Source organism: Meira miltonrushii, assembly GCF_003144205.1.
Source record: "Meira miltonrushii strain MCA 3882 unplaced genomic scaffold FA14scaffold_2, whole genome shotgun sequence".
Classification (NCBI taxonomy): domain Eukaryota; kingdom Fungi; phylum Basidiomycota; class Exobasidiomycetes; order Exobasidiales; family Brachybasidiaceae; genus Meira; species Meira miltonrushii.
This window is the reverse complement of record NW_020289944.1, coordinates 940,918-964,752: the sequence shown is the minus strand read 5'-3', so window position 1 is coordinate 964,752 and position 23,835 is coordinate 940,918. Positions and strand designations below refer to the sequence as shown.

Sequence of the window (23,835 nt, the reverse complement as noted above, 5' to 3'; positions counted from 1 at the left end):
AAAACAATTGACATGGATCATTTTGTGTATCGTTATTCATTATAGAGTCATCTTGTATATATGCTTACATTATAAAATTCAATTATAGACTTCATTCTATTCGCTGTTTGCGTTTCTCTTTGATCATGACTGTAAGCGAGGCAAGAGTGACAACAGCAGCAAGACCTGACATTAGCAAAAAAGGAGCAGGTGCATAAAGATCACTGAGTAATCCACCCAATTTGGATACCAGCAAGATTGAAAGACCGCCCGTTGCGGAATAGGCGCCTGCGATGGCACCTGAAGAGGATTGTTCTGCTTCTATAGGTACAGAGACCCCTGCGTCATCGGCAATATCTTCGTTTGTCGGTGCATCATCCTCAGGAGCTTGTGCGGATTTGATTGACTGTTCTGCTATATTTGCTTTGCCTCTTGCACAGAGTGCCAAAGAAGCGACAATAACACCAATCTGTGCGAATCCTATTCCGACAGCAGCGACCCAAGCGACAGGCGTACGAGGATCTCCATCGTTTGGCAAAGCAGTTCCCATTACAAGGTAGGATATCGTACCGACCAAGGAAACGAGAAAGAGGGTAGAAGATGGAGTGAATGCATCGCACAGATAGCCAATCAGAGGCGCCAACAGAAGTGCGACAAGTTGAATCACACCAGACAAGATGGATGCCACCGTGAATGCTTGTCTGCAGCGTTTTTTGAGTTCTTCATTTGGCACATCTGGCGTCGAAAGATCGGAACAGAGGCCGGAAGAATAGAAAAATCGAGTGACGAGCACCGGAATGAACACAGTAGTTGCAATCGTACTCGCTCTGGCCAGTCCTCCACCAATGTATGCCAGGGGTAGATTGCCATCTTTACCTGCCAATCTGAAACCAGCAAGAACCCCTTTAGCCAATTTTTGAACGCCAGAGAAAAAGTTGGACCAAGAACCAGCCTCAGTCCGTCTTTGCAATCGTGAACGAAGTCTCTGTCGTCTAGCTTCGCGAGTTGAAGCTTGAGTGATGTTGAGATTGCTAGCATTGAGTTCTTCAGGTGAGGGTGTATGTCTTCCTGACACTAGCTTTGACGATGGTGCGTCCATTTTTAGTCCGAACGACAGAGCAGCAGCAACAAGTAATGCCAATATCGCCACGATATAAAATGCTTCTTTTGTTCCTTGTCGTATTGCCTCATCATCATGGCTCTTTTGGTTCGAAGAAGAGAACTTGTCTTTTTGATCATGAATGCCGGCCAAGATTGTCGGCAAACGCAATAGGACAAAGACAGCTAATAGAGCTCCAAAGCCAGTCGTAAGGCCTGCTAAAGCAGCTAAGCGGCCATGTGATTGTTTCTTTGGTCTCCCTCTCCCTGTGTTTGACCTATCACCTAGAAGAGCCTCTGTCTCTGTTGCAATATCTTCGACTGAAGTCCTTTGCCTCACTTCGCTGAATGTTGCAGAGTAGGAATTGAGAATGCCTGTTAACATCGCTGTCACACTGCTTCCACCGACTGCGAATATCAAACGACAATAGAGTAATTGCGGCCATGCATTTTGAGCAAAAGTATAAGTGAACAAAGCGATTGAAATAAAACAATATCCAATCACTGCCACATATTTTGTCCCAATCACATCTGCCAAACTTCCCCATATCAAAGCAAGAAAGATGCTCAATGATTCATCGGCAAAGACCAAAGTTCCGCTTAATGATCCTTGTCTGTTACCTACTTCACCGCCATGCTTTCCGTCCAGCTGAGCGATCAGGAAAGGTTGCGTTGCATTGAGAAAGACCAAGAATACAATTGAAGCCGATGAATGCAGCAAGAATGCGACCAGATTAAGAACTGAAACGGATGCTGATACACCTAAGGATGATTGCCATGGCTTTTGTATCTGGGTTGTCACTGGCCTTGCTCGTTCATCTCTTGCCCTGTATGGCATTTCGGACCTTCTTAAAATCTTGTATGGTAGACGCTATCAAAGAAAGGATCGGTGCGAATAAGTGTTGCTCTCCACTCACTCCGCTTAGCTATGTATTATTGTGCGCCGCTTGATCAAGATTAATCTGAATAATGGGGGTGTGATTAATAACTAGGCAGAAGAACAGTGTAAAACTAAAGCGTGCGCTCTTTTTCATAAAATGCGCGGACCACTCACGCATCACACGTGGGATCTTCATTTCATTCTCATTCCACCATCATTGGTTGCTTTCTTTTGTATTCCAATCATCCACATATCTCCAAACAATCAATTAAAATGTCAGGCTGGGGTTCTTGGCTTTCAGGCGATACAAGCGCAACTGATGCGAAACCAAACTTTCGCGCAGTAACAGATCGTTCGCAAGATTCTTTATTCGGTCCATTAGAAGCAAAAGATCTTGAATGGACATGTGCAGGTGGATTTGCAACTGAAACACAAACATGGTATACTGTCATGCAAGATGGTTCATGGGCAACAAGTCAAATCATTCATTCTTCCGTCGGTCTTTGGTATCCACAAGTTCAAATCACTTTTAAATACTTTAACCCCAAAACTGGCGAAAAAGTTTGGAAATCGATCAATGTATCGAAGTTCGTCACACCAGCTCCTGCAGGAAGTGGTAGAGATAAGAGTAAAGTGTACGACAAAAGAAGTTGCAAGGGCGAACAATTTACCGTTCTATTTGACACTTTGCCCGACGGATCCGAATCCTACACCATTGAAGCCAACATGGACACAGATCTACAAGTATCTTATACCTTCAAGCGCCCTTCAAAGTCTGCAGGCTGGAAGCTAGGCTCTGGAGATGAAGGCGGTAAGAGCTACTTTGGTGCAAATCCAGCCACACCTGATGGATATGTCGTTCACCGATTCTGGCCTCATGCCGTTTCTGATGGTCACATCATTTACAAAGGTCAGGCGATCGATGCAAAAGGTGCAGGTATGTTTGTACATGCGATTCAAGGTATGCGACCAAATTTGATAGCCTCTCGCTGGAATTTTGGTAACTTCCAAAGCAAATATGGCTCAGACGAGAATGTTGCCGCTATTATGATGGAATTCACCACCACTTCAGATTATGGAGGTCCGGTTGGCTCACGTACGGTAAAGGATGAAGCAACTGGCAATGCTGTTCGTAAACGTGAACCGATTGTAGTAACGATCGGAAGTGTGACTGTTGATGGTGAACTGGTTGCAGTGACTGGTGCTTCGAGAGGGTTACAAGCACCTGAATCTGAGCCATCCAAAGGAAGTGATACGCGCGTTTATCATTTGAACACCGTTCATGATCCTGAAACAGGTTATATTGTTCCACAAGCGATGAAATTCAAATGGCAAGGACCGCAACTCGTTGAAGGCAAGGCAAGCAAAGATCTCGTGAATGCCGAAGTTAGCGTAGACTTGAAAGGTTTGATCGAAAAGGTGGACATTTTGGGAGAGATTCCATACATGGTACGTAAGATGGTCAATTATGTTGCAGGTACAAAGCCATACCTTCATCAATACCTCAACCCTGCCACATTGAAGATCAATTTGCCATCCAAAGAGCTGAATGTGGAAGGAAGTTTGTTCTGCGAAGCCACATTCATCTCTGAGGTTTAAGACCGCAGAAATCTGTTACACCATGTTCCACTGGAATCGTTCATAAGAATCTATACATACACACTCTTTCTCTACTCATGATCTCAATTCTGTTTTTGCGTCTCATTATTAAACAAATTTATGTTAGAAATGGATGTCTTTGTTTTCACGTCCTTGTGAGTAGGTATACGCGATCGATCGATTAGGAAACTCTTTTGTCAAGCCTGAATTAATGCGTATTGGGTTGTCCTACTTCCTTCACCTTGGCAGGACTTAAAGACAACAATGTAGAAGCTGCGCTCATAGTTGGAGTGGGAGCATCTTCATGTTCTTCGTGCCTTTCTTGGTCCTTTTGACGGTCTAAAGGATGGGAAGGGGCGTTGGTGTAGAGCAAATGCTGAGCAGGAATTGTTTGATTGGCAGATCCGCCTTCGTTCGGAACATTTTCCTCATTTGCATCACTGCTTGCATTGCCTCGACGGGAAGACTCGCCGATTTGCTTCATTGGATCTTGGGTGCTAGTCGCAATTCCAGAATCGTCCATACCAGTACTTTCATAAGCACTTGGGCCAGCCAAGTTCGATTTTGCATAACCAGCCCAAGAAGGTTGACAAGCATACCTTTGACTATTTTGCCAGGCTGCAAACATTTCATAAGCTTGTGTATCTTTTTGTTGTTGCAGAATATAGCGATAACGTTCCACATCGAGAAATTCTCTCACATCGGGCAATTGCGGAATGGCCTGCTCGCCACTCGGGTTGACTGGAGGAGAAGCTTGATAAATTCTTTGAGCAGCAGCCTTGCCGGCATTTACAATTTGCTCGGCTGATGCCGTTTGGTTCATCATTGGCGGCGGTTGAGACGGTACGGCTTGTGAAGATGTTACTTCGGTTGCTAATTGATTCGGTTGAATTTGAGGTTGGAAACGCGAGACAAGAGTTGAAGGATGGAATCTTTGGTTATCCGCTGAGGCCGAACTTCCGAAAACGTCGCCTTCTCGTCTCGCAGGAATACTTGTATTGACTGGACGTGTAGCTGCCATTCCCGCTTGTAAATTTCCATGAAAATATTGCATTGCAGCCTGGTGTGCATTGTATCCGACTTCGCTCGGAGTGGTGGCTTGTTGCGATTGACTTTCAAAAAGGTCGCGAAAGTGTCTGTTTGGATCTGCTGGAATGTTGGCCAATTGCTCAGTTGGATTTAAAGTACGAGGTAAAACAAACGATCTCGAATTTCTTGCAGCATCTTCTTGTTCATCTAACAAAAGATCTCTTTTGAAATCATATGAATCTTTGACAAATTGAAGTAAAGCCAATTGTCCTTTGCGTTGACCAATGCCGAAGACATGAACAGGATGAACGTCTGGCAAATCGTTGTGCGTCTGCATATGCATGTTTCGTGCTTTGCCTGTCTCACTCAGACATTCAGCTGGCATCAAGGTGACCTCAGCTAGATTGTACGGATGAATTTGAAATTCCCTAAGAGGAAGCCAAAAAGATAAGGGAGAAGAGATAAAAAGTGTCAGCATAAATGAGGATTTTCAATTTCGTGGCAATCAATACACCCACAAATCTCGACAAAGCTGTTTTTCTGGTGGCAATGGTACGTCGTGCAGTATCAACCTGGCATTGACGCAGCGTTCATTTTTCTATAATGGATAAAAAGAAGATTGAAAACGAATGGTCAGTATAAGACAGCATTTATTTGGCAAATTGTTTCACTTACATGGATTTTTTTGTCCTCAAAAATCTTCACAAGTTTTTCCTTCTCATCCTGTTGAGGAAAAAGATTGACAACGTTCCCTTTACGTTGAAAAGTCAAATGATGACCGACGTTTAATGTGCCTAGCATGAATCTTCTCATGGCTTGCTCATCACGGGTATCAGGATAAGCAGATCTTCGAATAGGTGCATACATCTTGCCTATGATATTGGAATGAGAATGGCGAAGATGGAAAGGATTGCATATTTGACTCAGCAAGACGAAGAGTATCAAGGGTGAACAAATGAAAAGGCACATAGAGAGCTTCAGTGCACGGGTAAGCGCATTTATGAGTGCAATCACAAATGTATGCGCTATTATCACAGCATTCAGGGTTACTGGAATACACGTCACAATAGATGGTACATGTATTAGAGTACAATGATTGACTAATCCACAATGAAATTATACTTGATGCCAGATCAAAAAGTGTTTTAATTTGTTATAATGTCTCCCAGCTGTTCACGGAAATCTACACGAATTACAGAAAGTGAAAAAGAATTTCCATCAAGACTCGCCCTGCCTACACAAATCATACTTGGTTCGATCGATTCATACAGTCAGCTTTTATTCATTCGCCATCTCGCACCGGCAATGCAATGTTTCGCATTGAAGGGGCATTTCATGCTTGCGAGCGCGGGCGCGGCTTAAAACTTTGGGCGCGAAAAAGATAAATAACGCCAAACATGAGCTACTTAAAACTCAAAATAACCCTTCTGCTCACTTTCACCATCAAAGCAATTTTTTGGGTGTGATTTCCTCACAATGTATGCAGATCGTGAAGAGGCTGCTCTGGCAGAGAGAAAGAAACGCCAAGAGAAGGGTACATTGAAACGTACAAAACAAAGAGAGAGTTGGTCTTATTCATCTTCAGTCAGTCGTAGCGTTTCGCCATCTCGATCCAGATCTCGTTCACGCTCACCATCTCGCATTTCCCCTCGTCGTCCTGGAGATGTTGAAAATCGAGAACGTGAATTACAAGAACAGCTTCGTAAGCGTGCTATGATGTCCAAAAGATCTCGTTCGTCTGTCAATGCATCCAACGATCAACCTTCTGGCTCACCTGATGCCAAAGAAGACGATTCAAGAAGAACAGCCAAAGCAAGATCAAGCAGAAGTCCTGATGCAGATCATAGACGAACCAGAGAAAGAAGTGAAAGAAGGCAAGGACGTCGTGACTTGTTGGATAGACACTCCGAAGACAGGTCAGATGATGAGGGCAGGAAGTCTTCTAAACGACACAGAAGCCGAAGAGACAGCGCATACGATGAAGGTCGCGAAGAGGAAGAAAGCTCAAAGCGCAGACGCCGTCGAAAAGAGCGAGATCATGACGATGACTTCGATCGTCGAAGTAGCAACAAAGATTATGATTCTCGTCATGGTGGCGATTCAGAAAGTGGCAGTCATTATGAGAAGCGCGATCGTCGCACTCGTCGCTCATCTCGAGCTTCAGAAGACGATTCAATGCGTAAAAGTAGAAGATCAGACCATCGTTCAGGACGCTATTTTGACAGCCCTCGTAGCAACGGCGGCGGAGGATATTATGATTCGTATTACGGACATTATGACAACAGGTACGGGCCTCAACAGCCGTACTATGAACCTTATCGATACGAAAGCCCGCCACCACGCAGAAGACGCAGTGAAAGCAGAGCAAGATCTCCCGATCTCGACGACTACGAGATGCGCTCGATCTTCTGCTCGCAATTGGCAGCCCGTCTTACCCAACGTGATCTTGGGGAATTCTTTGAGGATAAATTAGGCGAAGGAACAGTGATGGATGTAAGAATTGTTATGGACAAAGTGACGGGTCGCAGTAAAGGGTGAGTGACATGCTCTTGAAAGATTCATTTCCGTCCAGGATGCTGACCCTTTTTCTTTTTCTCCTTTGCAGAGTTGGCTATGTAGAGCTGAAGGAAGAACAACTAGTCGAAAAAGCTCTCTTTTTGTCAGGTACAGTGCTGTTCGGGATTCCTATCATTGTGCAAAAAACGGATGCAGCTCGTAATAAGGGCGGTGAAGCATCCTCTGCTGCAGGTGCTCCTGCTCGACCTAATCTTCCTGTTGCTCTATCTGCTCTCTCACCCGAACAGGCAGCAAATCTGATCAAGCTAGATGGCAATCCGATTCACATCGACCCCGGTAACATTCCAAGCGTTTCAGCAAGACTTTATGTTGGTAATTTGCACTTCAGTCTAACCGAGGCTGATATTAAATCCGTTTTCGAACCTTTTGGCGCAATCTTGAGTGTTGACTTGCATCGTGAGCTTGGAACGCTAAAAAGTAAAGGATTTGCCTTTGTCCAATTTATCAATACAGATGTAGCAGAAAAGGCTATCGAGCATATGAATGGTTTCGAATTGGCAGGTCGCAATATCAAGGTGAATCATGTTAACTCTGCTCGTGCATCCGGAGCAGTGCCTTCCACATCGAGTGGAAGCGAAGGTAATGTACCTGCTAATGCATCGGGTCATAACGTCCCCGATTCAAATGATATGTCGGGTGCAGGTGCTACGTTGACTTCGTCATTCGATGAAGGTGGAGGAGGTGAGTAGTGCTCTTGTTCTTATGTCTCGGAAATTCGTATTTACTGACAAAAATATCTCTCTCCATCCTACAGGCGGTCTTACTGCAAGCAGTCGTGCTGCTTTGATGGAAAAACTTGCCAGAATCGATCGCCAATCAGAAGTCAGTGATGCAGCGAATGCAAAAAAGTCTACTGAACAAAATCGTCCTTCGAATATCCCACAGGCAAAGAGCAGAGGTGTTCATTTGAAGAATATGTTTAATCCTGAAGAAGAAACCGAACGCGGATGGGAAGTAGAATTGGCCGAAGATATCAAGGAAGAGTGCCAGCAGAAATACGGAAAAGTAGATACGGTCAAAGTTGATATAAACAGCATGGGTGAAGTGTACATTCGTTTCGTAGACGTAGAAGGTGCTGAGAAAGCCGTTCAAGGACTCAATGGACGCTTCTTTGGTGGTCGTTCGATTTCTGCCACATTTATCAGCGAAGGTTTCCTTGTTTCTATGCTAAGCTAGATGCTTTCATCTTCGTCGAACGCTCATTCTACCTTTTCCCCTCCTCTCTCTCGTGATCTCATGCACAGATCCTTTTTGTTTCTATGAAGACCGCCAAGATGACCTTTTGGTGTTTTGTGACATGCAGACCTCAGTGAGTGGCTCCGAGAATCCATATATTGTACAGTGTCAAAGAGTAAGGTAAAATTTTCAAACTTGTATATTTTCCAACAATTCATTCTAAAAATGTGTCAAATATATACTATAATACAATGCTAAGAGCATCATGCCATGTCGTCCCGTTCAATAGGAGCATAATCACCTCTGGCATTACTCATTCTGGGTAATGAATTTTTGACGCTTGTCCACATACTCCATCTGCGTGAATGGCCCTCGCCGGTGTCGCTGCTAAGGCCACCACTGGCAGTAGCGCCATCAAGGTCGTACAAACCAAAGCGTATTTGACCTGCTTCTGCGACTGGCTTGAAGCCACCTGAAGGAACATCATAAAGTTGTTCATATCGTACACCAAGAGCCCTACCACGCGTCCAGAAGTCTTGGCAGTTTACCACAATTCCTTGATCGAAAGGGTTTTGACTTCGGCTTGCTTTCTTTAATCCTTCGCCTGCTTTTCCTTTGGTATACAAATCCAAACCAACAATCGACAAAATCCAATTTCCCGTTCCACCAAGTGCACCAAGCAAAGAACCATGCTTATGTCCATGCGAAGAACCGGTATTGCCTCCTGCGCTAGAAGCGTCATTACCATCATCTAAGCCAGCATCACTGCCTTGTTGACCTGAAACGACTGAATTGGTTCGCATTGCTTCTGCTCTGGCTTCCATAAAGCTTGTTTGACTTGACATACTGCTGCCAGCTTTTCCTCCCATATATCCATATCGTCCAAGATTTGATACTTCCAATGTTGTCATTTGTCGACTGATTTGCCAAGAATGTGCGATTAGTAAAACGCTTGTCCATGTTAATTGCAAGGTAGCCCAAAGCATACAACTGAAAAGGAAACCATCGAAATCTGTTGCTCCACAAATTGATGCAGGCAAAATGCATGAGCTTGTCACTTTTGGAATGTAGGGTGGCGCATTGGAAACGTAGTATTGATAAACCAGATAATCAAATGTAGTGATGCCCACTACTAATGAAGCGATAAAGACCATAAATTGTCGATGATTGTTGACTCCGATACAGTTGTTCACCCAAGGACAATGATGGTCGTGTCGTGCAACGCATCGATTGCAATGACGACAATGCTTCGAACGTAAAGGTCGTCTGGCCATACATGCAACGCAGTAATTCATTCCATTCAACCTTCCGTCATTGATAAGTGATGCGACCGTGTTTCGTCTATCCGTCTCATTCGTTGGTCGAGGTGCATAGCCAGGTTCCAAGGTAGCAGCGCGGAACAAGTTCCAGCCACAAAGCAGGAACGAGATTGCAAATAACAAATTCCAATAAGCCATTCCTGGGGTATAATAAACCAATTTCCTTGTCCACTCCCATCCAACCCAAACAATACTACCGCTAACAACCGCCAGGAAATAGTTGGACTTGTGCATACTCTCCAATTCTTTCGGATCGAGCAATACGCGAGTGATAACGTGGTGCATCCCGAAAAACTCTCCGAGAACCAGGGGTATACCAGTGAACCAAGGCAGAACATTCAATGTGCTGAACATCAGTCCAAACGAAAGGAAGGGAGTGACCATAATACAGTACTTTGTTTGCCATTCCCCTAGCGGCTTGGATCGCTTTCTTCCATCTTCTTCAAATCCTACGTCTGATAACGCTTTGGAGTAAGACGCAATACTCTTTAATTCTACTGCCAAATCTCTTGGCGTTTTACCCCCTTCCTCTTTTGCCCAAAGATCTGCTCCCGTTAAAGCCAGCTTGCGAATGCAAAGTCGATTTCCTTTGACCACTGCCCAATGCATGGGTGTCAATCCTGCAGCGTCTGAACGATGAACATCTGCTCCATGGGCTAGTAAGAGGTCGACTGAGATTGCATCACCTTGATATGCTGCCCACATGAGTGGGGTGTGCCCCTGAGAGTCGGGGGAGTCCAACGAAGAGATTGAAGCGAAAGAAGGATGTTGTAGCAATAGAACAAGTGGCATTACAGCTGAAGAATGCACTGTAAGATGAAGGGTGTTGAATCCTTGGGCATCACAGATGGTTGGATCGGCGCCATGGCTTAGCAGGGTATGCATAACGTACAAATGTCCATTCCTTGCTGCCCATTGAAGCGGACTTGCCACGAGGTCGCCACCTAAAGAATCAATGTCCGCTCCCATATCGATCAATAGCTTGCACGTTGCCACATGAGCATTGATTGCTGCCCAATGCAAAGGTGTGATACCTTCTTCATCACGATCGCTTGCTGTCGCACGAGAAGTAGAGATCAGATGTGTGATTAATGCATTATCGCCTCTCTGAGCAGCGGAAAAGATTGTTGCTGGAGTGGAAGGTCTTGATATTTGACCATTTTGGTTTGGTGATAGTCCATTTGCATGACCATTTGTTTCGATGAATGCTGATTTGACTGCATCATGATCCAAATTACGATCTTCCGATTGAGATCCTGATCTAGACGATTCACCTCTTCCGCCTGTATTTGTGCCAAAGCTGGCCATTTTGGCGTATGACAACAATCAGCACGATCAAATGTTGAACTTTGTTGTTGTTTTTCAACTTGGTGGTGTTTAAGATGGTAATGATGATGTTGATTCACAGAACCAACACTCTTTCTAATAATTATTTCCTTCGGCACTACTTCACCGCTTGTGTTTTTAGCCTGTGATTCCGAATAAATAATCAATTGATGCTGTGTTGTTGATGCATAAGCGTGTTTACTGCCTGGACGGCCAATTAAAGCCGCACGGCAAACAAGCCACTTTTGTCAAGGAAGGATGTTTCACGTGTTTTGTCCTTACGAACCTCTTTTATTTAGCGTTTTACGCTTTGGTAATTTTGACAAACGCCATTTCTTCCCGATCATTACCTCCACCAAAGTCAAATTGCCAAAGATCGATACAAAGATGGCATTGAGAACATCAATCAGAAATGCTCGAGCGATCAGATCAAAGCTTGAAGCAGCTCGTAGTGGTTCATCGATTGGAGTACGATATGCTACAACGACTAGCTCTAATGAAGGTTCACCTTTGAACCCTTCCGAATCTTCAACGAAATCCAATCCTAAACCAGGTGCACCTGCACCAAACAATCCATTCACAGTATTTGACAGAGATGCAAAATTACAACAAAGAACGAGAGCATACAACAATCCCGAATCTTCTCGAGAAGTGGACTATGTTCGTGATGCTTCAATGGCAAATCTATGCGAACGATTGTTGGATGTAAAGAGAAATTTTGAAACGATTGTCGAATTGGGTGCTGGGCCAGGTCTATTACGTCGTCATTTAGACGCCAAAGCAACGGGGACGAAAAAGATTATCATGTGCGATACAAGCGAAACAGCTCTCAATCGTGACGTCAACGAAGATGGCAATTATCCCCTGGAATTCGAGAGAAGGGTGATCGATGAAGAGCATTTACCGTTCGAGGAAAACAGTCTAGATTGTGTCGTTTGCAATGGCAGTCTACATTGGACCAATGACTTGCCAGGAGCATTGGTACAGATTCAGCGTGCTCTCAAGCCAGACGGCCTTTTTATCGGATCAGTATGCGGTGGAGACACTCTTTTTGAGTTACGAACAAGTTTCCAACTAGCTGAACAAGAACGTGAAGGTGGAATCTCTCCTAGGATATCGCCGATGGCCGATTCTCGTGATATGGTCTCTCTTCTTTCTCGGGCAGGCTTCAATATTCCTACAGTCGATACAGATGAGATTGAAGTCAATTATCCTTCCATTTTTGAGCTAATGTTCGATCTTCGATCAATGGGCGAAAGCAATGCAGTGATTCACAGGAGAACGCAAATGAAACGAGACACTCTTTTAGCAGCAAGTGCAATCTACCCCCTCATTCATGGAAACGTAGAAGAAGGAACTATTCCGGCAACATATCACGTAATTTACCTTATCGGTTGGAAGCCAGATGCCTCTCAGAGGAAGCCATTAAAGAGAGGACAAGCATCGCATAGCATGAAGGATATCTTGGGTGATGGTGGCGATAAGCAAGAATGACGAATGCAAGATTACTGTAAAAATGTTGTACCTTGTAGCATACGAAATATGAGCATTGTGAAAGATTCAAATGTGTGTGGCTTTGACCTCTAAATTATAAAGCTAAGGAAAAACACGCCAAAAAAAAGTAGTTGAGGAAGGTGGGATTCGAACCCACGCCCCGAAGGATGTGCGAATTGTAACCGTCGCCTAAGCGAGAGGCACCTTAAGCACACGGAATAGCCACTATCCGACTTCCCCATCGCACCATCAATGATCAAGGCCTGAACTTTGGTGGGTATATATACCAACTAGACAAAAAGGTGAAAAAGTAAATTCTTTCTTTTATTTTCGCGCTAAACACTTCGCGCTGTCGAAAATCATGTTGACCCGTTTCACTAATTCGTCAAAAACACTCTTGTTAATGGATGTGACTTGAAATCTTGCTGATTGAAAACTATATAAAGGTACAATTAGATGACGTCGTGTATATGACTTCTAGTAGTACAACCAATTTATGTAACGATATAGAATGTATAGATCGATGGAGTGTAACAGAAATATTCCCTCTGTTCAACAATAATGAAAAAGTTGATTTATTAGAAAGAGAAGAAACCACGAATTCGTGTAAGCCAGGTATTTGCATGTATAAAAGGAAGATTGGCTAATAAAAACAATTTTGAAGTGAAAGTTGATAGAAAACCCAAGGCCTGCGTGTATTGGTATATTGTGGTTCCTGTTGAGTTGGGAAAAATGAATTTCTTATTTGTATATTTGATATGATAGCTTGATGTATTTGCTATTTGTGATGCTGTGATATGCGATTAAAATACTATTTTGATATGTTGATAATGATCATTCATCCTCCTCTTCTTCATCGTCGTCTGCATTGCTCGAAGCACCTTTTGAGGTACGATTACCCTCGTTTTCTGCTTTAGTCCATTCTTCCAGCAATTGTCTGCCGACGTTTGGCTCCAATTCAGTTCCATCTCGTGAAACTTTGATTTGACGATCATCACGCCAAGGATTGCGTAATCTGCGAACACTTGAAAAGCTGATCGGATGCACTTTAATCCATTCCACTTTGAACGATTTACCCCATGTTTCGGGGCAGGATGCTAAAGGTTGAGGTTTGATCGTCGTTTGAGCTGTTGAATGTTCTGGATCGGGAGAATTATGTCCAGAGTGATCTTTTGCTTTCATTTCAGCTTCTACTGCTTCAAGTTGTTTTGCCCTGTGCACGGATTCTTTTTCATCCAATCGTAAATTATGAATGAGTGCTTTGATCGCCAGTTGACTTTGACTTCGAGCATCGGTAGGATAAGACGCTGATTCATTCGGTCCGATACTATTATCGCCATTAGATTCAATCGTTTTTGGAGATCCTCTGATAGGCTCACTGGTCGTGCTGCCAAGAGAGAGGGTTTGTCGATTGGGGTTAGTCCGATTTCCGCGCTGATTTGTTCGATCCGGATCCAGCTCAGATGAGAATAGCTCTCTCTCCTCCTCAGTACTGGGCGAGATCACAATAGCGGCTGTGCTATCAGGTACCTGCAAAGTAGGATCCAATGTTTCTCCAACACCTTTCGTAGATGCATCGGGCGTTTGAGCGGTCACTGTCACAGGAGGTGCAGCCGATGGTTTCGCAACGAAATCCGTTGGTGAGATTGTATCAGTCCTTTCATTGATTTTGATAGAAGGGGTGGACGAGATCGTAGATCGCTGGGGACCTCTTTTTTCGGTATCTCTCTTTGGAACATCTAAAGAAACTGAATTGATGTTCTGAATAGTCAATGCATCATCGTGCCCTTCGCTTGAGGGAGTCAATTGCAATGGAGAGAGATATGCACTACCCACATCTGTGAGTGTTTGAGGCGGTAGCGCTAATTTTTGTTGTGAGTCGCTTCCACTTTCGTCACCTTCGGGGATGGAGTCGGGTCGAATGGTTGCATTTCTGTCTGCTGGTGCGTTGATCGGTCCTGCCATGCGGGCATAGCCGTAAAAGCCACCGCTTTGATTAGCACTGAAAATCAAATAAACCGATTCACTATTACGGAAAGCTTGATCCAAGACGGCTTCATTGTGAGATTGTGTAGCCCATGTGCCGTCTTTGACAGATTGATCCAAGTCCTCAACTCGCAAACTCTTTAAGATGAAGAACCTTTCTCTGAAAGCAGGATGCCGGAACAAGGAAGAATTTGTTGAAGCCAATGATATCGATCCTGACCCTCCACTTGAACTGTCAATGGAAGGTCTTTGTTGCGAAGAATACGACACGTTTGCTCTTTGTGGTGTTGGTGTAAGAGCTGAGGGTACATCTGTCGCATCGTGCTCTACGCCTTCCCTATCCAAAGCAACACCACCTTTTGACCTAACAGCTTGTGGAGCGACAAGGTGTTGTGCATTTGTGTCATTCTCCTCATATAGCTGACGCTCTTCTTTAGCTTTCCTTTCGTGTTCTTTCAGCCATGCAACATGTATTCCCCTTCCTCGTTGACCTGCAACTCCTGCTTGTGCTTCGTCATCTTTCTTCCGCACTCTGCAAACCAATTTCGGACAGCGTGGATCCTCTGGACGTAATGATTGACCTTGAAAGAATACTAGTGCACGTTCGAGGTGCAATGGAGTGGCGTAATTGATGAAAGCACAGCTGGACCTGGTGATGATAAAGATGGATAAAACGCCATGTGCTGGAACAGCTGGATCTTGAGGATCTGCTGATGGAGTTGATGATCCGGAGGTGTTTGTCTTCTTTCGATTACCTTCATCATTGTCATTTGGCAGACGCGAAAAGAAAGCATACAGCTCATCCACAGTTGCATCTGCGGGAACGTTGCCACACCACAATACGTACTCGGATCTGGGTCCTTGACCCTGTAAAGACTGCGAAGGTGCTCTGACACCTCGATTTGAGCCACTTCTAGAAGATTCAGGTGTTGGTATACCTGACGGGGCACCTGAACGCGATGGTGTATTAGAATTGGGCGATGTTCGAGATGAGGTACTTGCACTTCTTGAGCCTACATGAGTTCCTTGACTGGATTGCTGCCGAGACCTATTTGCATTCGGCGTACGATGAAAAGGTGCAACAGTCAAATTTCCGCCATAATTGTAATACGGAGATGGTCGCCAACCTTGATGCTGTGGTGAAGGTGCGCCGATCCATCCGGGCGGCGGTCGTTGTGGGTTATAGTAAGGCGGTTGTGCATAGGGTGGATAGTATTGCATCCCGTATGGGTTTGATTGATACTGCCCTTGACCATATGTGGGCCCAGTAGCAGCAGAATAGAATTGCGGTCCTACCTGTGTATTTCCAGGAGCACCATAAGGCGCATAATACGGATCTTGGGCAACATCATGAACGCTATCGGTTGGCGAAACAGTGGCAGAAGGCAAATCTGCATTTGACGAAATGCCAGGACCGATAGAGCCGCCCTGCATTTGCGATTCTCCACTCATCCCAGACATGGTAGTATAAGGTCCCATTTCTCCTCCCGCCACATTTTGAGCGTATTGCCCATGTATGCCCGATGGACTTAGTGGATCCGGTTGATAAGAGTTTGGCGGCAAATAATGTTGTTGGTTTTGCGATGGTGGCGGTCGTGCTTGATTGCCGTAATGATAGTTGGAACGTGAATGGTATTGATTTGATGGATGGGGAGATTGAGATTGATGAATGCCGGTGTATGCATTCATGTCTAGTTGTGATCCTGCGTCATGTAATTCCATGCCAGGATAAGTTGCAAATGTTTGGTTGTCTGGAGAAGGGGTGTAATGTGTGCCTATGAATTCATTGCCACCATCAATAGTTGAAGATGAAGAGGCGGCATGCTTTCTCCCATTTTGAGCCTTGTTGTTTGGCCTCATTGTTGTATTCAATGCCTTAGTAGGAATTGATGATGATTTGATCGAAGTGAGATTGATGAATGCATGTTGTGTTCATAAAAGTTGAATTTTATTGAATGTGAAATGAATACGATCACCCTTTGCAATTTTCCCTTCCCTTCTACTGAACGGCGCAGTAACGGTAGGATGAATGGAAAAGGTGAAATGGTAATCAGCCACCTTTTCTTCTCAATTTTTCTAGTTCATTCGCTAAAAGTTGCAACCCTGATCGAAGATTGAGTAGTCTAAGTCTCCACTAAAGGCTCTATCTTCTTTTTAGTGAAAAACACTGATCCGCTTTAGCGTTTGACTGCGCGTGCACACGCATGCTCTTTTTCTTGTTTTCGATTTGTGCCGATAGTCCGACGTGTGCATGCGTGAGTGCGTGCTTGCGTTCCTCTTTTGTGTTGTCTCACGCGCCGCGCTTAAACTTCTTCTGTCCTTAAGGTTTGATTATCTCGGCTTAACTTAAAAAGGCTGCACTTATATTGCGAATGCACACAAAATTGTGATCCATACAATAGAATTTATTGTTTCATTGTCTTCTAAAGTTTATGATATGAATGACAGGAGCATATATAGAATTATAGAAACAGTCAAACTAAATTAAAGGTTGTCCGTTTCTGCTATATCTAATGAATTAAGACGGTGTCATCAGCTTAATGTTCCTTTTCTATTTTAATTCGAAACGCTATACTCATGACACATTTCCATTGTTTATACTAGTCATAAGCTTTACAACAACTTTGTTTCTTATCCTTCGTCATATCAGATTTACACATGTTTATAAAATGGACTATATTTTTATTGTATCAATAAAGTTCTTTTTGGTAAAAAATGGACCATGAAAAATTTAAAGATATAAGGCTACATGTATCTTCCAGGTATAGATTACAACTAGAATCAAAGCATGCATATCATTAAAAGTCGATTTTTCAGCTAAAGCTCCTTAGTCGTGTGATGAAGAAACTGGATATGTAAAAAAGAAAGGAAGATCAATTATATAACCATTCCTTTATATTAGCATATTACGTATCAGACAGGTGTGGAATAGGGATCATGAAGAGAGTCAAAGCCAGTATGTATATTACAAGGTCACAATCATCGACTCGATTAGATCGCCAAGAAACACAATTCCATCTCACTTTCTTAGCGATGACAAGGAGTATTGTGATTATATAATTTCGATGATGGCGTAGTAAAGCCACGCTAACTCATATTAGCGCCCTTCCCCCCATGTTGTTGTTGGTAATCTTTATCTGTGGGCGTTTGCATTTGCGTGTGCGTGTGTGTATGCACACGCAATTTAATAAGTATGCTTGCCCATGGCTTACTTTTGTGCGTACCTTTCTCATTTGGCAGTGTCATCCTCTTTGACAACCTCTTGTCGAATAGCCATAACAATCAAAACGCAAGAGTCGTGCTTTATCGAAGGTCCCTTAAAAGAGGGATGGGCATCGGATGGTAGTGCAAACGATACTTCGCATTCATTATAGCTTTGGAGGTTCATCAGCTCCTAACCCTTGCAAATCGGCATGCCTGCTGTCACACCTACAACACCAAGCTTCACCTCTATCAGCGGAAGTCCAAGAGATAATCTGCGAACAATAGGCACACCCTCTAGAAGCGGTGTAAATAGCAAACCCCAAACACCAAATTCCGGCACAATGTCAATCAATGGCAATATGGGCGGACTGGTCTTTGATGATGTATTACGATGGGATGAGAATGAAGTTATTGCATGGCTACAATCCGTCAGACTTTCAGCACATTCTTCTGCTTTCACAAAGAATGACATTTCTGGCGCAGTCCTTTTCGATATCGATAACGGATTCTTGAAAGAGATGGGAGTCATGAGTGTTGGCGATCGGATACGAATTACGAGTGCAATCAAAAATCTAAAGAAGAAATGTGCGGAAACGGAGTCTATTCAACGCTCAGCACAGACAAAAGCAGCACAAAATGAAGTAGAATGGATGGATGGTGAGATGTCTGGGGATAGGGAATTTGAAGATGGTGGATTGGCGCCTCAACTAGGTAACGCATCCTCCCTCCGTCATTCACCAATGTATGGAGGACCATCAATGGATGCTTCACAATCTTCTCTCTCACCTTCTACGGCTGGAGGGAGAGGAACACCGACTTTACGTGATATGCGGGGAATGGGCGCAACTGGTGGTTGGACAATGACCCGCTCGAGAGGCGATACAAACGGAATGGCATCACCCAATTCATCTTTGCGGGTTGCAAATTATCCAAATAATGCTCGTCCAAACACTGCAATAGGAGGATCTTCAATCTCGAACAATAGTCCAACATATACCAACTTTCCCGCTCCTAGACCTTCGACATCTGATGGAGGACGTGGTGCAGTTTCTGCCAATCCAAACATCAATGCACATTCAGCAGCAGCTCTATCACCCATCGCCGAATCATCTCGTCCATCGCCAAGAGACAATAAAGGATTCTATAGCTATGCCAATGATGGATCTAGGCTCGTCGGTAGTCCTCCAGGCGCATTAGCTCTAGATGATGTCAGAAAGAAGACGATCAAATTTATCGGAGAAGATGGTACTTCAAAAGTTGTACCTGTTGCTGATTGCAGAGATGCACATGATGTACTAGCTCGTGTATTGCGCAAGTTCAGCAAACATTCCCAAGGCAACAGCTATGTCCCAACAGCAGGTCAGATGTATACTGCAGACGACGAAATGTTCGATAGCGATGATGGCGGTGATTTGTGGGGTATATTCGCTACAGGCGGGGAAGGACAAATAAAGTATTTGACAGATAATGAACTGACTGCTATCTGTCATGCGCCGCAACCACATGATCCTCTGCGAGAGCGTGGATTGCTTCTGCGCAGGATAGGCAAAGGTGAAGATCCAGGCAAGCGACCAACAGCGAAAAGAAGCAAGCTTGAATCCTTCTTTGGTGTTTCGCAGGATAAGATGTCGAGCAATTCCGCCTTTAGCTTGCCAGATGATGCATCTTCAACAAGTGGACATGTGACAATAGAAGGAAAACGAATGAACAGGGCTAGCACGATGAGCATACTCTCAGGCTTGGGTGTGAATCAAGCAAAGAATGCGAAAGAAAATCGCGATGGATCACAGCGATCTCCACCACATGTTTCAATGATTCCAAAGAAAGCACGTAACTTCTTTGGCCAAAGACCGCCTTCCGAATTGATCAGTTCACACTTGAGCGATTATTTCCCTTCAACTGAGAAAAAGGTTTTGGAACGAACTGCACGTCGATCGATTTATGGTCGTCCTTCTACCAGTATTCGATCTAAACGTGATTCAACTTGGAGTTTTGCAGCAGATCCAGATGCTCCTCCATTGCCTAGCAAAGAGAATGTCGAAAATGCTGCTCCTGCCATCTTAATAGGAATGGATGGAGGTGATATGCACGATAACGATCAACAAGCACCCATCTTGCCTCCAGTACGTGCCTCGATGGGCGAATGGGCAGCCAGCATACATCCACCAAACGGCTCATCATCTGCAGCCGGAAGCATTCGTTATAGCAATCGCCCTTCGTCTTATCGTCGGACGTCAGGAGAAAGCTCTCGTAGTCGACAAAGTTTGGCCACCAAATTGCGCATGGCAAGAGGCATTGGTGCAGAGGATGGCGTGGGTGGCGGAGCTGCATCCAATTTCTCAAAAGGTGATCGAAGCGAAACGGCAAGTCTGTTGACAGTTGATGAAATTACGCAAGAGGTTGAAAATAGAAGAGAAAGTTTCAACACGATTGCATCCTCAAGTTGGGTAGTCGACGAAGATGGTGTACCGATTCCCTTACCACCAACCAAACGACATACACTCAACTCATCTATCGTAGGAAATACTCGACCGAGCAGCAGACGAAGCGTGTCTCTGAGTGCGACAGATGATGAAGTCTCTGTTGGCGAGGAAAGCGATGCAGATATCACGCAAAGGCCAAGCGCAGATGCTCCAGGGGAGGAAACTGACAGGCACTTTGGCGATCCGATGGCAGTCACACGTGTTAGTGACGAAGATGATCCAAGCGACGGATTGGAAACTGATGATGATTACGATGATGATGGCGAAGATGATTTGAGCGACGAAGAAGGTGATGGTGAAGGAGGCGTCTATCAATCTGCAGCTCCGGGTCGTGAACCGATCAAATGGATCAAGGGAGCTCTCATCGGAGCTGGATCGTTCGGTAATGTGTTTTTGGGAATGAATGCCAAGAATGGTCTTTTGATGGCGGTCAAACAAGTTGAGCTGCCTTCTGGCGATTCTCATAGCGATCAACGCAAAAAGAGCATGCTTGAGGCATTGGAACGTGAGATCGAATTACTCAAAACTTTGCAACACGACAACATTGTACAGTACTTAGATTCCTATGCTGACGGCACCCATCTCAACATTTTTCTTGAATACGTTCCGGGTGGTTCAGTGGCAGCTTTGCTGCGCAATTATGGTGCGTTTGAAGAACCGTTGGTGCGCAACTTTGTCAAACAAATTTTGCATGGACTTAATTTCTTGCATAGTCAAGACATCGTTCATCGTGACATCAAAGGGGCTAACATTTTGGTTGACAACAAGAGTTGTATCAAGATTAGTGATTTCGGTATCAGTAAAAAGACGGAAAGTGGTCTATACGTCACTCACAGACCATCATTGCAAGGAAGTGTGTTCTGGATGGCTCCTGAAGTGGTCAAGCAAACATCCTACACACGAAAGGCAGATATTTGGTCATTAGGATGTTTGGTTGTAGAAATGATTAGCGGTACTCATCCGTGGGCCAATTTGAATCAAATGCAAGCGCTTTATCAAATTGGATCACTTGCCAAACCTTCGATGCCGGATGAAATTTCACCAGAAGCTGTTGATTTCTTGACAAAGACGTTCGAATTGGATCATAATATGCGACCATCAGCGGAGGAATTATTGCAGCATCCATTCATCACGGAAGAGTTCACTTTGCCTTCTGCACCATCACCTCTTCCGGAAGGTGGTGCTTCGGGAAATGCAAGTAATTCAGTTGAAGAATCTGGTACGTCATCCAATCAGAACACCATTCGATCTAAAGGAAGCAAAACAGGCAATGCACTGAGAAAAGCAAACAAAGAAGCGGCGGGAGCATGAAAGAGTTATTGGATTGAGTTATACTGTATAATATCGCGTCGTAAATGCATACCCTTTTGGAGAGTTTTGGGATGATTCGATAACGAGCTTGTTATCTTTCAGATGTGCTTCTAGCATATATCTGTGATCAAGGATTGGTTGTAAGTTTTGAGGTAAGAGAAAATGCAACATGCATATACTCGGGTTCATTCTGGCCGTTAATTGATCGCTACACATTCAGCCTTTTGAAGCGCATACATTCGCCTCGTTCTTTCTACCTTCACTACAGCATCTTAATTTTTCAACAAGGTACAATGAATCATGTCAAGATCGACGAAGAGGACGTTGTTACGGTCATTTGTAAATTGATTTGTCAATTATGTCAAAGCATTTGGGATGAAAAAAGTCACCCGATAAGACGCTCTGGTCGAAAGGTACGACCTCGCATTATCTACGATCCTACACAAGTCGACCGTCACTGGCTTTCTGCAGAGGGCATAGAGATCCAAAATGGATCAAACAGTAGCCAGAATGATAGTCAAAGTTCCGCAGCATCAGATCAAGAGAGTGACACGCAGTCCGATGCGCTTGAGAGCAGTAGGGACGAAGCTAGAGAAATACAAGAGAGGTTGGATGAATTGGAAATTGATGTAAATATGTCAATCGAAAGTCCTAGCTCAGACAGTGTAATCGACGAAAGGTGAGTACCGTGCAGAATGCCTGTAAAAGCACTTCTGACGCCTTGCTTTTCACTCAGTGCACTCATTTCCCATCTTACATTGCCGTGCAAAGCCCATCAAGATTATCAGCGTAGAGGTGAGTCGAATTTTTAGGTAGGCATTGCTTCTCAAAATACTGACACACACGATCATAGCACAACTACTAATCGTTTTGCGCAGCATTCTACGAGCAAAGAAGCAAAAAGAAATGAAAAGAATGAGAAGGATCTTTTATGAAAGCAAACAAACATTCGAGAACGATATGGCCAAAGTATACACTTGGGTGGACAAATTGTCAAAATTTTGGGGCGTTCATTCAAGTGCATTCAACATTTTACCAAGTCCCAAAGGTCTGGTTGCCGGACCAATAAACATCCAGTTGAAAACGAGTTATGTCGTCAGAGGAGGAATGGCAAGATCTGATGATTCTCAAACGACAGCAAATGATTCACAGTCGTCAATCACCTCCTCACAAATGTCAAGTGGAGAGTCGCAAGACTACAGTCAGACGGTAGCGGAAGATGATATCAGTATGCCATATTCTTCTCCGAGTCAACAAGGAAGCAGTCAAAGCACGTCGGGTAACCTGAATGCAACACAGAGTAGTACCGTCTCTGGGACATCAAATCAGCGTTTAGTATACACGCCGACTCTGATTGAAGATATTTCGATCATCGAAGAAATATTCTTCACGCAGCCGGTACCTTGGGTCCTCATTATCGAGAAGGATACGGTGTTCAACGAATGCGTTCAGAAGCTCAATCGAGCCCTTCGAAATGAAAGTGACAACGGCGGCAAAGGCTACGGTATCATCATCACGGTAAGTACAATGAAAAAGGCCCGTGAAGGCTTCCACGATTAGATTAGGCTTACATTTTCTTTCATGATCCAATTAGGGAAAAGGGTTTGCTGATTTCGCAACGAGGAGGTTTGTCGATCATCTTTGTGGAATTCTGCCTATTGAGTGAGTTGACGAGCTACAACATCGTCCCTTGATTTTTGACTAACAGATCTTTTTATTTAAGCACACCTTTCCATATACTAACAGATGGAGGTACGTATTACAGAAAATTTGAACTGCAAGGACCAGCTAACACGATCACCTCTTTCTCATAGATGCGTACGGGATGAACATAGCAAAGGTGTACTTGTCCGATCTAAAGCATCAAGCTCACGATGTGACAAGATCCAAATGTTCTTTAGAATGGATAGGATTACGACCATCACGCTGGCGAGACTTTGTTGGGCGAAATCAAGAATTGGCAATGACGCATTCACAGCAAGAGTCTGCTGCCGAAGAAGAAGACGAAGAAATGCAAGATGTCTTTGAATCTCAAAGAAGTTTTAGAGAAGATGCCGCATGTATCTTGGACGTTGGTGGCAAGGACGATTGTATCGCACTCAAAACGCCGGAAATTGAGCGAGCTCTTTCTTTGCTCACGCAAGATGATCTCCAAGAAACGTTCAAATACGAGTTAAGTAAATTGCTCATGCTTGGCTTCAAGATGGAATTGGAAACTGTAGGCAATGTTGATCTACACGAGCTTTTACCGACTCCACAAGACGGACCTCAGCTTGGATGTATGCGCATGGAGGAAGATAACCAAGCCTGAACGACTGGAAAGTGTATCATAAACTTACACGATTGTACAATTCACCATGGACACGTAAGAAAG

The 23,835-nt window shown here is 44.1% G+C and overlaps 8 protein-coding genes and 1 non-coding gene across 9 annotated transcripts; 4 read left to right on the top strand and 5 right to left on the bottom strand.

The window, feature by feature from the left end:
• Positions 1 to 17: 17 nt before the first annotated feature.
• Positions 18 to 1,957, bottom strand: FA14DRAFT_160302 (MFS general substrate transporter). Its single transcript, XM_025498611.1, has one exon. The coding sequence runs from the start codon at positions 1,913 to 1,915 to the stop codon at positions 92 to 94; it is 1,824 nt and encodes a 607-aa protein (XP_025355190.1). The 5' UTR covers positions 1,916 to 1,957; the 3' UTR covers positions 18 to 91.
• A 273-nt stretch (positions 1,958 to 2,230) lies between these two features.
• On the top strand, positions 2,231 to 3,556 carry FA14DRAFT_123016 (oxidative stress survival, Svf1-like protein; the record flags this gene model as incomplete). Its single annotated transcript, XM_025496549.1, has 2 exons — positions 2,231 to 2,548; positions 2,585 to 3,556. The coding sequence occupies 2 exons, from the start codon at positions 2,231 to 2,233 to the stop codon at positions 3,554 to 3,556; spliced, it is 1,290 nt and encodes a 429-aa protein (XP_025355189.1).
• A 208-nt stretch (positions 3,557 to 3,764) lies between these two features.
• FA14DRAFT_171612 (uncharacterized protein) lies at positions 3,765 to 5,648 on the bottom strand (the record flags this gene model as incomplete). The annotated part of the gene is made up of 3 exons (XM_025500342.1): positions 5,261 to 5,648; positions 5,104 to 5,183; positions 3,765 to 5,013 (listed from the first exon to the last, which is right to left on the bottom strand). The coding sequence occupies exons 1-3, from the start codon at positions 5,552 to 5,554 to the stop codon at positions 3,765 to 3,767; spliced, it is 1,623 nt and encodes a 540-aa protein (XP_025355188.1). The 5' UTR covers positions 5,555 to 5,648.
• A 413-nt stretch (positions 5,649 to 6,061) lies between these two features.
• FA14DRAFT_164068 (splicing factor, CC1-like protein) lies at positions 6,062 to 8,338 on the top strand (the record flags this gene model as incomplete). Its single annotated transcript, XM_025499859.1, has 3 exons — positions 6,062 to 7,119; positions 7,191 to 7,843; positions 7,917 to 8,338. The coding sequence occupies 3 exons, from the start codon at positions 6,062 to 6,064 to the stop codon at positions 8,336 to 8,338; spliced, it is 2,133 nt and encodes a 710-aa protein (XP_025355187.1).
• Positions 8,339 to 8,811: 473 nt separating this feature from the next.
• On the bottom strand, positions 8,812 to 10,791 carry FA14DRAFT_112649 (ankyrin; the record flags this gene model as incomplete). The annotated part of the gene is made up of 1 exon (XM_025495981.1): positions 8,812 to 10,791. A coding segment is annotated over one exon (1,980 nt), but the record flags the coding sequence as incomplete, so codon positions are not given.
• A 408-nt stretch (positions 10,792 to 11,199) lies between these two features.
• On the top strand, positions 11,200 to 12,543 carry FA14DRAFT_160300 (S-adenosyl-L-methionine-dependent methyltransferase). Its single transcript, XM_025498610.1, has one exon. The coding sequence runs from the start codon at positions 11,371 to 11,373 to the stop codon at positions 12,475 to 12,477; it is 1,107 nt and encodes a 368-aa protein (XP_025355185.1). The 5' UTR covers positions 11,200 to 11,370; the 3' UTR covers positions 12,478 to 12,543.
• Positions 12,544 to 12,609: 66 nt separating this feature from the next.
• FA14DRAFT_t17 lies at positions 12,610 to 12,717 on the bottom strand. Its single transcript has one exon. It is a non-coding gene; the product is annotated as a tRNA-Leu (tRNA).
• A 165-nt stretch (positions 12,718 to 12,882) lies between these two features.
• On the bottom strand, positions 12,883 to 16,588 carry FA14DRAFT_160299 (uncharacterized protein). The gene has a single exon (XM_025498609.1). It carries the CDS (start codon positions 16,321 to 16,323, stop codon positions 13,312 to 13,314), a length of 3,012 nt encoding a protein of 1,003 aa, XP_025355184.1. The 5' UTR covers positions 16,324 to 16,588; the 3' UTR covers positions 12,883 to 13,311.
• A 1,109-nt stretch (positions 16,589 to 17,697) lies between these two features.
• On the top strand, positions 17,698 to 23,772 carry FA14DRAFT_171607 (Pkinase-domain-containing protein; the record flags this gene model as incomplete). Its single annotated transcript, XM_025500341.1, has 7 exons — positions 17,698 to 21,369; positions 21,564 to 22,140; positions 22,198 to 22,256; positions 22,315 to 22,979; positions 23,056 to 23,123; positions 23,185 to 23,213; positions 23,276 to 23,772. The coding sequence occupies exons 1-7, from the start codon at positions 17,877 to 17,879 to the stop codon at positions 23,770 to 23,772; spliced, it is 5,388 nt and encodes a 1,795-aa protein (XP_025355183.1). The 5' UTR covers positions 17,698 to 17,876.
• Positions 23,773 to 23,835: the final 63 nt, after the last annotated feature.

Bases quoted from the DNA above. Each gene is read 5' to 3' on its own strand.
- FA14DRAFT_160302 (XM_025498611.1), bottom strand. From the start codon at position 1,915: ATGCCATACAGGGCAAGAGATGAACGAGCAAGGCCAGTGACAACCCAG.
- FA14DRAFT_160300 (XM_025498610.1), top strand. From the start codon at position 11,371: ATGGCATTGAGAACATCAATCAGAAATGCTCGAGCGATCAGATCAAAG.
- FA14DRAFT_160299 (XM_025498609.1), bottom strand. From the start codon at position 16,323: ATGAGGCCAAACAACAAGGCTCAAAATGGGAGAAAGCATGCCGCCTCT.